Here is a 13,335-nt window from a genome sequence, read left to right on the forward strand (position 1 = left end):
ACCGTATACGGATATATGGCTCATTTTACTAATAAAAATAAATTAATAAATTAGAGGAGAAATTAGCTGATAATATTTTCCTCCCTTTTTGGATTCTATCTAAAATTAAACTATGACATGCTCCCGACGTATTCATTCGGTGACGCTACCATAACATATCAATATCTTCATATCTTGAGTTTATACTTGATGTTACCACGTCCTATATTTATATTTTCGTTACAATGCACGAGTACTTAGATATATTAAAAGAGCAGGAGTGAAACTTAAAAAGACATGATACAAATGCCGAAAGGCCCCCCAGAAAAAAAGAAAAGGCTATCTATTATATTATTGTTTAAGGGAAAAAAGAGTCACCATGTTCGCTCTTAAGGCCACGAAATTACCACGTTAATTGAAAAAAAAATGATATAGATCACTTATTGTTATGAACATATAACAATCTAGATAAAACAAAAGAGCCCATATCTAATACGATTAATAAATAGCTAAATTTGGTAACAAAGAGTCCATTCAAATACGATTAATAAATGCCTAAATTTGGAATTAAAAATTATAGAAAAATAGCAGTTTGATTTTCATACTATTTAGGAAGCAAAATTCTAAATAAAAATTCTAAATAAAATAAAAACAATTAAAATTAAAATAGAGAATATAATAGAAAAATAAGAATCCATATGAAGTATAATCTTATAAAAAATCAATTATAAAAATCAAACACCTAAATAAAGAGTCTATGTAAAATACAATTAATAAATAGCTAACATTCATAATAAAAATAATGAAAAAATTTCAAAAAAATCTTACTAAGATAATATATTAAGAAGTATCATGTAACTCAAGATCATCATATCAAGCAGACATCGGATAAGACACGGCATGCAGGCAAAGTAAATATATTCTTTTTTGGCTATGATACCTACACCTGACACACAATTTTGACTCTTAATCAAAACGTATACGAATCAAAACAATACGTATATATAATTCGGATACAAGTTTGAAGCATAAATAATTTTCTTTCCCACAATCATAATTTTATGTGTTTTATAACTAAATAATATTAACCTCATAAAAAACTAAAAAACTAATTTTTAATTAAAGATTATCGTGATAAAGTAATACAACGAGTCTAGCCATGTTATTAAAGTAGACCACTTTACTAGTCTGCCTATTACAAAATTAAAATAAAGACTAGTAACTAATCCAAATCAAATGCCAGTAATGGATTGTTTATGGTGCCCTTTTCGGCCTTATATGGGATGCAGCCTCCAACAAGAGTATAAGACCCTGTGGTATAGCGAATTGGGATCCCTGACTTCAGTTGAAGTGAAGTCACGGTGACTTTATTCTGATGTGAGCTGTTTAATCGTAAGTAGATAAATAAGATTTAATGCTACAATATACTGTAAACAGTAAAACTAGTACAATATTTCCATACACAATATGATTGCTACAATACTCATTGCCCATTACTGTACCTTCTCATATATCACTGTTACCCCTGATTTATGAGGGCAAAAAATCCGTGATACAGATAGAATCCTTTGACATACTGTATAACCGCTGATACCTGACATCCGAGCTCCTATATCATGACGTGCAATAGCCGTAATAGAGGATCCGTGTCCGCGTGGCATGGCCTCCCTGCGGTGGGTCTACTTTAATGACGTCCAAATATTTTCTCCCTCCCTTGCCTTTGTCGTTGCCCTCGAACTCCCTCGAACTCCCCTGTTACAAATACCCCACCGGCCCGGACAGCTCTCCTGCACACTCGCAGCTCTCGCACATCTCTTGGTGTCCCAAGCACGGCAAGAGATCCGAGAGCACAGCCGCGGCCATGGACTCCAGCCAGGCGCCGCCTCTCCTCCTCCGCGCTCCCACTCCCAGCATTGACCTCCCCGCGGCCAAGGACAAGGCCGCCGCCGCCGTGTTCGACCTGCGGCGGGAGCCCAAGATCCCGGCGCCGTTCGTGTGGCCGGACACCGACGCGCGGCCGACCTTGGCCACGGAGCTGGACGTGCCGGTGGTCGACGTGGGCATGCTGCGCAATGGCGACGGCGCGGGGCTGCGCACCGCGGTGGCGCAGGTGGCAGCGGCGTGCGCTACCCACGGGTTCTTCCAGGTGTGCGGGCACGGCGTGGACGCGGCCCTGGCGCTCGCCGCGCTGGACAGCGCCGGCGACTTCTTCCGGCTGCCGTTGGCCGAGAAGCAGCGCGCCCGGCGCGTCCCCGGCACCGTGTCCGGGTACACGAGCGCGCACGCCGACCGTTTCGCATCCAAGCTCCCATGGAAGGAGACCCTCTCCTTCGGCTTCCACGACGGCGCCGCCTCACCCGTCGTCGTCGACTACTTCACCAGCATCCTCGGCCAAGATTTCGAGCAAATGGGGTAACAACGTTAATGAACACTAATTCACCAGCCAGTGAACCAACCACCTAATCATGCATATCCATCCATGAATCTTGGCATTGTATTCAACAACGTATATACAGCGATGGATCGAACACATATGAACCACGTGTGTATGTACGGCAGGCGGGTGTACCAGAGGTACTGCGAGGAGATGAAGGCGCTGTCGCTGACGATCATGGAGCTGCTGGAGCTGAGCCTGGGCGTGGAGCGCGGCTACTACCGGGAGTTCTTCGAGGACAGTCGCTCCATCATGCGGTGCAACTACTACCCGCCGTGCCCGGAGCCGGAGCGCACACTGGGCACGGGCCCGCACTGCGACCCCACCGCGCTCACCATCCTCCTCCAGGACGACGTCGGCGGCCTCGAGGTCCTCGTCGACGGCGACTGGCGCCCCGTCCGCCCCGTCCCTGGCGCCATGGTCATCAACATCGGCGACACCTTCATGGTATGAGCTCCTCTGTTCTTTTCCTGCTCTGTTTTCTGATACAACTAGTTGGACAGATTACACGACGCACACGTAGGCATGACATGTTGCAACGGTGGTAGCGCAATGCAGACATGCGTTCGAGTTGGTTCCATCTCGGTGGGCTACACTACACTCGGTAGGGCTAGCTCTCTCTATCCGTGAATCATCGCGATCGCGTCCGCGGAAAAGTTGCAACGCAGTAGAGAGAGAGAGAGAGAGAGAGGAGCTGTCCGGGGGTTGGCTCGCTGTTGGTCTCTGCCGTTGGAGGCTTGCGAGTTGTGAGAGGGTTTTGTAGCCTTTGGCTGCGGCGGGGAGGGGAGGAGGAATGGAGGATACGATACGATGCCGCCCAGCGGACGGTGGGGCTTTCTGCGGGGGACCCGCGCGCAGCCCAGGTGCGCGCGCTCGTTGTTTTCTTGCTTTTGGTGCCACCTCTGGGTGTCCGGGAACGGATTGGAAGACGGCTTCCACCTATCCGCGACGCACAGTGCCGTGGCTGTGCGCCGCACGAGCTGGAACGCAGGGTTGGGTTGGGTTGGGGTTACCACTGCCAGCGGCAGCTCCGATCCAGGTTGCTAGCTGCTTCGACATGGCTGCCGACCCCGGTTTCTAGCCGTTTCCGCCGCATTTCGCATTTGTCGCGGTTTTGCTCGCGATGCGCGCGGCACCCCACGCCGGGGCTCCAGCTTGCTTGGCCCCTTGGGCGTGCGGGTGGCACGACACCATCATGCTCATGCCTGCGGTTTCCAATTCCATACCTGGCCCGCCGGAATGGATGCACCCCAACAGACGAGCTCCTGTGCTTTGGAAAGCCGTGTGCTCCCCCCAATGTGGTTGCACGTATCCGACAACCATTTTTATATTTTATAATATGGCTAACGGTATTCTTTATACGTCTGGTTTTACAAACGATGGCTGTGAGCTGTTGGATGGGCTCACATCCATCTTGTAGCTCCCGCGCGTCCGTACCGTTTGTCGCTCGTCTTGCCTCCACCCTCTACGGCTACCCCGCTACGCTAATTCGGTTGATTCGCGCTCTCCTGCCCTACCCTAACCCATTAGCTAACCGATGGCACCTATCGCCTCGCCACCTCGCCCCTGCGCCTACCTTCTCCGTTGGATCAACTTGGCTCCCTAAACCTCATCTAAAACTGACGACGAAGAACCCCTCGAATAAAATCTCACCCGGGATTTCATAGGCGCCTATGTCCATGTTCATAAGATTTCAGAAGTCTGAAATATAGGAGTTGTGTTATAACATATATCTCTTCTCAAGGAGAAAACGTTAATTGTGTGTCCGCGTGTCATGTCTGAGTTTGACTGTTTGATTCTTGTGCATGCAGGCGCTGTCGAACGGGCGGTACAAGAGCTGCCTGCACCGCGCGGTGGTGAACCGGAGGCAGGAGCGTCGGTCGCTAGCCTTCTTCCTGTGCCCGCGCGAGGACCGCGTGGTGCGCCCGCCGCCCACCACCGGTGCCTCCCCGCGGCAGTACCCGGACTTCACCTGGGCCGACCTCATGCGCTTCACGCAAAGTCACTACCGCGCCGACACCCGCACCCTGGACGCCTTCACCCGCTGGCTCTGCCCCCACGGCCCAGCCCAGGAGGCGGCGGCAGCGGCAACCTCATGCACCTAGCTAGCAAGGCTACCGTCCGGGCTCCAAGCCTCGAGCCATCTCCTTCGTCTTGCGATTTTTGCCGGGGCCCGCGTGGGTCACACGGGCGCGGCGGGATGTGGCGGCCACGTGGACCGCGGGCCCCACGCCACCCCATTTTTGGACGCTGGCGCGCTTGCCTGATGCGTCGACAGCCTAGTGTACATATCTGCATAGATACTCCATAATAAGCAAGCAAGCAAGCGGGTGGATTCCGTTCTGCATTTTCTCTCTATCTTAAGAGAGATGTGTGATGTTCAGCTGAAATGCAAAAATGGAGTTGCAGTTGAAACCTTCCTTTTTGAGACACAGCAGCTGGGTTCCTACTTGATTTTCTCTTTATCTTATGACGGCGAATGCAGAGCAGCAAAAAACAAGCATGCAGGTCGTTCAATTTGTAAATTAACACAATGATCTACCATGACATTTTACGCGTGCCTGCATATCCTACAAAATATCCATGCCTGAGAGTTGAGACAAAAACATCCGACTGCAATTTGACCTCTGCATTCAACCGCTTCCGACCATGCCACATCCTGAACATTTTTGTACCTTTCTCAGTGATTCAGTTTTTTCACAGCAGTTGACAGCTTGCGCGACCCTAGCTTCAGCTGCTCCACTAAATTCAGTGTCCATGGATGCAGTAACTTGTCACAATGCTGGGCAGAATATAACCACCATAGCTCCATAGGAATATGAATGTCAATCGATGGCACCAAGTATGTAACTGTTGAGTGTTGAGCGAGATCTCATGGAGGAGGTCAAACGTAGCCTGAGTTCAAGATTGATCGGCTGCTATCAGACCATGTGAATGTGAAGGTAATATTGAATTGAATTCTCCTGTGACTTCCACTACTATCTTACAGCGATTGTTTGAAAGCTCAGAAACAACAAATGGGGAAAAACAGATGTATTATTCTACAATTACAGCAAAGATTTTGTCTTTTCGAGCCAAAATTCGTCTAATTTACCTTAACCAGTAACAGTTTTCTTCAAAATATATTTCATGTGCTTGCTTCAACCTCCTTGGGCCGCCACATCGACTTCTCAACACATAGCAGTCCCTCGTTACCCTTGGTGTAGGTCATGCGTACCTCCCACTGCAAGGACCTCGCCATTCTTTCCAGATCGTTTATTGTCTCTGCGTTATCCCGCACAATCAGTTTGCCTTCTGGCCTCAATACTCGGTCAACCTCAGCAAAAACTGCCAACAATTTGCATCTGCAAATAAAGAACCCAGATTAATTTCCACAACAAGTATATACGTGCAAACATGCTGCTGATACAAATCAAAGAAATAGATCGGACTCAACAAACACATCAAAGGATTATTAGTTTAAGCTGAACTAATCACATCAATCGGTTTGAACTTCAGACTTCCAATTGTATATATCACAGAAGGATAGAGTAATGGCCAGTCAGTTAAACTGTGAAAATAAGGTATTCAATGAGCTTAGATAACAAATGCAGGCCAATGTCAAGATCATAAATCCTTTACTGGTTGCTTTGAATAAAGCTAAGCTATTGGCAAGCATGTAGAACTGCAATCATGAAGAGCACAAAAGACTAACCTCTTCTTGAGCTTTGAGAACAGATGGTCTGCGTGCAGAAGGTCATATGTTCTTGGGTAAGTGCTGAAAGATTCACACCAGTCATGGTACATACCAAACAAACCACGCTCATAAATGATGGGCAATGTGTCCGGTGAATCAATTGGCACAATGTTCATAACCCAGACCTTTTGGGCCCTCAGAGCTGCAGCAAAACTGCCATGCAACAATGTAAAACGTTAGCTAAGAAATGACAATAAGGGGGTGCTAAAATGAATTTCTCATTGTCAGCAGTCTTCAATAAACCATGGTAAAAATGAGTGGTTTTGAAATCCAAATGCATCACCAAGAAAAACAAATGGTTTTACATTTCCCCAGCTTAACTGAAAAAAGAAAATTGCTTAATGACTTACGGACGAGTTGGCAATTATGTTTTCAGCTAGCACTCTGCCAGCTTGGATCAATAGGAAGAAAGTGTAATCTGAATTACCAAAAAAATAACTGTCCAAGAAACTGAGAAAGCGAACCAATTACTTACCCTCCATACACAGCTCTCATGTCCATGACATTTCTCACTTTGGACCAGTCAATTCCCATGCCATTCACATACGATTTACTTACAACCCGTTTCCAGTGAGCATAATCTGCCTCGAAGTCTTCATTTGCTGGTTTTCCATAGACTCCAACCTGAGAACCATCAATCCAGAAAGGGGTCTTCTCAAGCCTTTGTGGCCATGACTCTGGCCATTTTGACCCTCGAACTGTTGGGCCAACAGGCAATTTGTGCATGCATGCCTCCAAGGGTACATTCCTGTATATCAAAAGGTTGTGTAAACAAAGAAGAGAAGTACTTCACCACATTGAAAATATGGTCTACTCAAAGAACCTAAATCATACCAAGCAGCATCTGCATCATCAGTTCCCTTGCATAATGGTGGGTTGTTTTCTGATCTTTTCTCGTAGCAATTGTTGTCCATTGGCTTCTGATATATGGCCATACCAACTTGGTTTAACTTATCCTTTGTTTTGTTGACCATCTTCCAGCACATGGACATTGTAAGAGAGGACATGGCTGAAAAGAAGAAATTGGGTGTTAGACATAAAATTATTTTTGCACAGTTGGTTCATAGCATGTATTTTTCGAGCAAGTGCAAGCCTTGCTGCCCATTCATGAAGCTGGGTGCCTCCAATGCTTAGAACTTATTCACAATTCTCACTCAAAAGAAGGTGAATTTGTGCTATCAGTAGTTGCTACAAAAAATTGAAAAGTCAAGGCTAACTAAACTTTCATTACAAGCGACAGTGTGATATTTTCTTTATGTGTTTCAGTGTCTGGATGAAAACTTGGGTATAACTATTTAGTATGGACGCCTTATTAGAGCTAGGAGGCTGTATGGTATTTTGTTTTTGCCGTAACAAATCAAGTTAGCAGCTACTCTATTGACGGATATATACTGTTATTGCAAAATGATAAGCTCTTTTGATATGTGGACAATGATATCATGACTTCATTGAGTTTGGATGAAATTTGAGGAAGCAGTTACTGCAATACCATTCCAAATCTCAACATCTTCTGGGAGCTTTTGGTAAACAGGGGTGGCGGACCAGACAAAGTAGCCACCAGGGCGTAACAGGCGGTTCAATTCCAGCAAAAGCATGCCACCTGAAAGTAGCCAGAGTCAGCAACAAGATTGACTTTAAGAGCAAATTGATAAAATAAAGGAAGACATGCCACGAACAAGACAAACCTTCAATGTGCCAAGGGACCCTGCAACGAGCACAATGAATGACATCAAAGACCTTGCTGGGGTATGGAAGTCTCTTGGTGCCCATTACAGCTGATATTGCCGGAATTCCTCTTTCTAGGGCAAATTGTACCTGAGCTTCATGCTCATCTTTTGGAGCAAAAGACATTGTAAGTGCATCTCTATCAAACATGTAGCCTCCAAAGCTGGCAACTCCACAACCAACATCTAGAATGACCCGACTTCGTTTGCCCCATGCAATATCAGGCAGTGCCTGCATACAGAAGTTTAACCAGCACAGAAAGTAAGTACAAGTAATAATATCAACATCGCAGATGCAACATGAAAATTTCAGAACCATGGTTCAGTATTCTGCTTTGTTGACTGTAAGGAAGACAATTAAAAAAAAAAGGCAAGTTTTAGCTGGTAAGGGGGGTATCTTAAAAGTGCAAGTATGAATGTGAAAGTCCGTTGTTGTTAAGTTTAAAACATAAAAATGTTCTTGACCCCGTGCAATTTTTCTGAAGGATGTCGCTGTGACATTTGCCTCAGAATTATGTTGTGGAATAGTATTAAAAATAAATCAATCACTGATGTTCGAAAGTATGAAGCAGACCAGTCTAACTAAGGATGACATCTAATATGGGATGCTGGGTAGCGATAATAAACCTGCTGAATAGTATCAATGTAGTGGAGTGCACCATTCTTGAATTGAGTCCCACCCCCAGGAAACATGAGATATTCACCGGAGACTTTAACCCAGTTTTGGTGCCCCTTGTACTCGGCAAGCTTGGTGTGAGGAACATTGCTGTACCATACCTGCAAAAAATAGTGCAACTTGTAATAAGCAAAAAGGGATCTTGGTCAGCTAAAGATAACTCGGTGCTGTTAAATAAAGAAAAGACAGAATCACCTTGTCCCTGCTCTTCGGCCACTCAATTGGGCGTTTATACCCTTCTGGAAGTGGAACAAGGCAAGTAGGAGGCTCCTCAGGGCAATGCCTCTCACGATGTTCATAATGTTTGGTAGTTCGAAGCTTCTTGATAGCCTTCTCATTGTCAAGGCAAGGAATGTAATCTGTCGAGGCACTGCTACTACATAATTTCCAGCTATAGCTGGTAGCGTCACCTGAAGATTCTGAAGACGCTTGGACTACCTTCTCATTCTTTGATTCTGCAGCCTGTGTGGAGAATGAACCATTTTGGGCATTTGACTCCTTCAGAAGCTCTGATTGAGCCCCATCAGGAAATACCTCGTTAGACTTTGAGCTCTGTTCCTTCTCTCCATTTTCTTCCACCTTCTCTTCTATTTGAGCTTGCTCCTCCTGAGTGGCATCGCCTTCAGACTTTTCTTCTTGACCTTCCTTCTTCTCACCATCAGAATTCTCATCATCATTATCAGTTCTGATATCATCATCTTTCTTTTCCTCGCTCTTCTCCTCATCATCGACGTTCTTTACATCATCCGATCGCCTTTCTGATTTTCCATTTGCATCATCGAATGTATCCTTGGTGTCTTCCTTTTCTTTAGGTAGTTCTGGCTCCTTTTCATCAGTCTTTTCCACCGGTTTCTCCATCCTGTTCTCAGTGAACTTCTCTTCCTCAGGGGTATCCCTGTTCTTCGACTCGTCTGGGACATTGTCATTGTTGTCGGTATCCTCAAATTTCTCAGAACCTTCACCAGCATTGCCAGATGCTGCCTCCTCTGACGCACCGAAGTTAACTGCTGGGGCCGGTTTCCTCACCTCTGACTTCTTATTGGACGATATCTCCAGTGGGAAGACGGTGGACGATGTCATCATCCACACGCCAACCAGGCAGAGCGCCACGAACACGACGACCGTGGTGGTCGTGCAGAATGACGACGATGACGGCCGCCGGCCGTCCATCTTTGCACCTCGGCCAAATGCCATCGAAACCACTCTCACATGAACCGAACCACCAACCTCCACGCGGTTTGTCTGTACCAACTACCGGCTCGACCAAGAACCCCAAAAATCGCAGCGTGTCTGCTTCTTCAGACTACAGCCGTGCGCACCTACAGCAGACCACACCTCGTCAAGAACTTAAATCGCTGCGGATTTAAAGCAGTCACTGGATCTAAAGAAGGAAACACTAGATCTATAGAAGCAACGCCGATTCGACAATGCAAAAAAGATCCGCTCTTTGTGCTATAATTGCCTCTCGTTTCCTACTGCAGCAACTCCTTCCGAAAATAAAAAACACGCAGAGGGCAAAGAAATCTCCTCGTGTGTGGCCAAACATGGAAAGGAAATTACTAAAGCGCGTGCATTGAAAAACCTTAGCACATAGAAATTTGACAAGCTCCTATTCCATCCACCGATCGCTACCGGATCTGCGGATCGAGCTGGTTCCGAGCTGGGTGCAAACGCAGACTAATTGGTAATGGACTCCAGAACAGAACCAGCAATATAAGCCGGCAGGCTAGCTAACAGGTGGAATGAAGCAAACGCGCTTGCTGGATCTGCGCCAGCAAGCGGGTGCAAGAAAACGAACGGGGCGGGGAATGCAGAGGCGGCGGATTCGTACCTCGCCGGAATTGGAGCAACGGAGGTGGTTTCCGCCTCCGCGCGGATCTCGAAGAGGAGTGAGGAAGCGCGTTGTGCTTGGGCTCTCTGCGTCGGCACCGGCCTCCCCGCGTTATAAAGGCGCACACAGCTAGCGCAAGTGAAGCGGGCAGTGGAGTGTGAGCGGAGGAGGAGATGGGCAGGCACTAGACCGTACATACGGGTTAGATTAGTCGGGGAAATTTTTGACTAAAATGTCCGATTCGTGTGTGGAGTATTTTTGTACATTTGCCCTTACATGATCAGAGTATTGATATCAGGGGCTGCGAAAGAAGAAACCGCAAGGTTTTTCGACGCGGTATAGAATTAGAATATAGATGTTGTTTAACGCAGAGTAGGGAATTCGTATAAGACTGGGCAAAATTAGGCCTGGAAATAAAGTTTGAGATTTGTGAGCCAGCTTAGGTTCCATTAGGCTGACATCGGTGGTCAAACGAGCTCAGTTGAAGTTACATTCATAGCTTGGTGGCTAAACAAGCTGTCTCACGAGCAACTCGATGGCTTAATAGTCGGTCTAATTCAGCACATCGTCTCTTTTCATAAATTTTAGGTTTTATCCTCACTCCTTAGTCCTTATCATCCCGTCACCCACCGTCCAGACTAGACACGCCCCCGGTCTCTGTCGAGTGCTGACGTTCGCCAGCTCTCCACCCTCAGGTCATGTCAACTACTACCTCTTCATCTTTTGCTATCCGTCCTCAGAAGCTAAAACCCGTCGTGTCGCCACCCGCTGTCAATCTTCCCTCAAGTCCCATCGACGTCACCTTTCTGTCTCCAACTCTCCACCCTCATAAGCTCAGATCTCGTCGTGCCACCGTCTGTTGCCTCTCCGCCCTCAGGTCCTGCCGAACGCCGCTTCTCCATCTCCGTCTCTCTACCCTTAGAAGCTCAGATCCCGCCATACCGCCACCCACGATCCTTGTGCGATCTATAACATTAGCTTGCAAGCCAAATCGAGTCAACTCGAGCTAGCAACAAGTCCGAGCCACACCAATATTTTAGCCCGATCAGCTAACTGAGCCTGGCTCGATTAGCCCACATGCGAGCCGAGCCGAGGGCAAAATCACGCTTCGTTCATGATAACATCGAGTGCAACGGTAGACGACAAAAGTTGCTTCTTCAACCTCGTGTCCATCTGCAATAAAATCCACGGACTCCGTCTATGCATCGAACTAATTCTAATTGTTGGTTTATTTGTGTCGTGCTTGTATCAGTTCATTCAGTAGCTGTGTGCGCAGGATGCAGCAAGGTTTGTTCCAAGGGGGTGGGATGCAAATAGGAGTATTAGGGAGAGGGCGCAAGTGGGGGTAAGTGCGGGCGCGCCTCCTCGGGCTCCCACGATGCGTCTCGTCCACTGCGCCCCGACGGTGCCCACGGCGCTGCTGGGCCTCTGCGGCGCAATGAACGCGGAGCAGCGCGCGAGCCCGCGCCCTTGCCCGGTGTCGGTGGTGATCGGCGTCGCCATCGCGACGCCGCCGCGCAGTGGGACCGCTGGGCGTAAACCCACCCGGCGAATGCTGCTGCCTGCACAACGGACCCACCCGCGGTGGACGCTGGACGGCGGAGTGAAACTTTTAGATTTTGTCTTTTTTTAAAAAAATATCTAAGCAGGTATGAAGAAATAATGTTAAAAAATATATCATTTTTACAGCACCATATTATTGATGCTACTGTTAATAGCACGGTGTGGCTATAATTAGTATTGGGATAGCTGTTATCTATGATCTTACAAATCTAGTATAGAAGATTATAGGTGTCAGCTATCACGACATCTATTGTCATACTAGATGTTACGACGCCGTACAAAAATATTTATTTGATGAAATTATTTTCATAAGAATATATTTGTAGAATATGTATTTAAAAATAGTTGGGAATAGCTGGTGCACATCAAACTGCTCCAAATTTCTGCTACTCTACTACAACTACTCATGTCGTTGACAGGGTTCACAAAACCAGTCAATTTGGTCCGACCGTATTTTGAATTAGATCAGTTTTCAAATTTAAATTCAAAATAAATAAATAAATAAATCACAAAATTCTAAAAATACTAGAGACAATCCTAAGATCTTTTGTTAAAATAAAATAAAAATAATATCATTTACATAATATTTTATGGAGAGAAAGTTTGAAAAAAAAATGCTAAAATGGGCCGTATAAACAGGATGATTTGACCCATCACGTTAAATGAAAGCTTAACATGTAAACACATTTTTTTATAGCATATCCTAAGAGGATCTTTAAAATCAGTTTCACTTTATTTAGAATTTTATTAATTTCTTCGTGATTTTTACAAAGTTCACAGCATAAAGTGAACATGTTAAGAAACAACACTGTAATTAAATTTTTCATATCTATCATTATTTTTCCTATATAAAGCATAGTATAAGTAAACTAGTAAACGTGATTTTACTAATTTTGAAGGTGTGATAGGTGAGTTATGAATTAATCTAGTTACAACACATTTACACAATCATACATGTTACAATAACTATTTCATGAGTTCATGTATTTTTAAAAGATATAAGATCATGTAATAAGACTAAAAAAATTGGTTTCATAATTTTTAGATTAGCAAAGAATTAACTATGTATTTAGATAGGTTTAGCAAATATATTTTCTCATAGAAAATATATAACTTTTTTATGAGTGTAAATATTTTTTATCATGTAGATCATATTAAAAAAATAGTTTCATTTGATTTGAAACTCGGAAGAATTAGTTATCGATTTTATAAGATCAAACTATTTTTTTCTAAAAAATTCGATAAAACCGAGCATTTTCGATAAAACCAACCGGTTTATGATAAAACTAAGCTACAGAAATATAGTCGGTTTTTGGTTAAATTTGAGTGGTTAACAAATGTTGATTCGGCTGGATTTTTTGTTCTGATTTACAAATTTGACTCAGTGAATTT

General features: G+C 45.2%; 2 protein-coding genes across 2 annotated transcripts; one reads left to right on the top strand and one right to left on the bottom strand.

Annotated features, from left to right (window-relative positions):
* Positions 1 to 1,748: 1,748 nt before the first annotated feature.
* On the top strand, positions 1,749 to 4,881 carry LOC133925984 (gibberellin 20 oxidase 2-like). Its single transcript, XM_062371722.1, has 3 exons — positions 1,749 to 2,391; positions 2,539 to 2,860; positions 4,225 to 4,881. Exons 1-3 carry the CDS (start codon positions 1,841 to 1,843, stop codon positions 4,516 to 4,518), a joined length of 1,167 nt encoding a protein of 388 aa, XP_062227706.1. The 5' UTR covers positions 1,749 to 1,840; the 3' UTR covers positions 4,519 to 4,881.
* Positions 4,882 to 5,344: 463 nt separating this feature from the next.
* Positions 5,345 to 10,549, bottom strand: LOC133925974 (probable methyltransferase PMT26). Its single transcript, XM_062371712.1, has 9 exons — positions 10,381 to 10,549; positions 8,745 to 9,868; positions 8,501 to 8,650; positions 7,835 to 8,105; positions 7,639 to 7,749; positions 6,984 to 7,158; positions 6,625 to 6,897; positions 6,108 to 6,302; positions 5,345 to 5,757 (listed from the first exon to the last, which is right to left on the bottom strand). Exons 2-9 carry the CDS (start codon positions 9,741 to 9,743, stop codon positions 5,541 to 5,543), a joined length of 2,391 nt encoding a protein of 796 aa, XP_062227696.1. The 5' UTR covers positions 9,744 to 9,868; positions 10,381 to 10,549; the 3' UTR covers positions 5,345 to 5,540.
* Between the last annotated feature and the right edge of the window lie 2,786 nt (positions 10,550 to 13,335).

This window comes from Phragmites australis, chromosome 1, assembly GCF_958298935.1.
Source record: "Phragmites australis chromosome 1, lpPhrAust1.1, whole genome shotgun sequence".
Classification (NCBI taxonomy): domain Eukaryota; kingdom Viridiplantae; phylum Streptophyta; class Magnoliopsida; order Poales; family Poaceae; genus Phragmites; species Phragmites australis.

Excerpts from the sequence above, each read along its gene's own strand:
- LOC133925984 (XM_062371722.1), top strand. The coding sequence starts at position 1,841 with ATGGACTCCAGCCAGGCGCCGCCTCTCCTCCTCCGCGCTCCCACTCCC. Across the intron at positions 2,392-2,538 it reads CAAGATTTCGAGCAAATGGG|GCGGGTGTACCAGAGGTACT; the intron begins GTAACAACGTTA and ends TATGTACGGCAG. Across the intron at positions 2,861-4,224 it reads ACATCGGCGACACCTTCATG|GCGCTGTCGAACGGGCGGTA; the intron begins GTATGAGCTCCT and ends TTGTGCATGCAG.
- LOC133925974 (XM_062371712.1), bottom strand. The coding sequence starts at position 9,743 with ATGGCATTTGGCCGAGGTGCAAAGATGGACGGCCGGCGGCCGTCATCG. Across the intron at positions 8,651-8,744 it reads GGCCGAAGAGCAGGGACAAG|GTATGGTACAGCAATGTTCC; the intron begins GTGATTCTGTCT and ends TATTTTTTGCAG. Across the intron at positions 7,159-7,638 it reads AGATGTTGAGATTTGGAATG|CCATGTCCTCTCTTACAATG; the intron begins GTATTGCAGTAA and ends TCTTCTTTTCAG.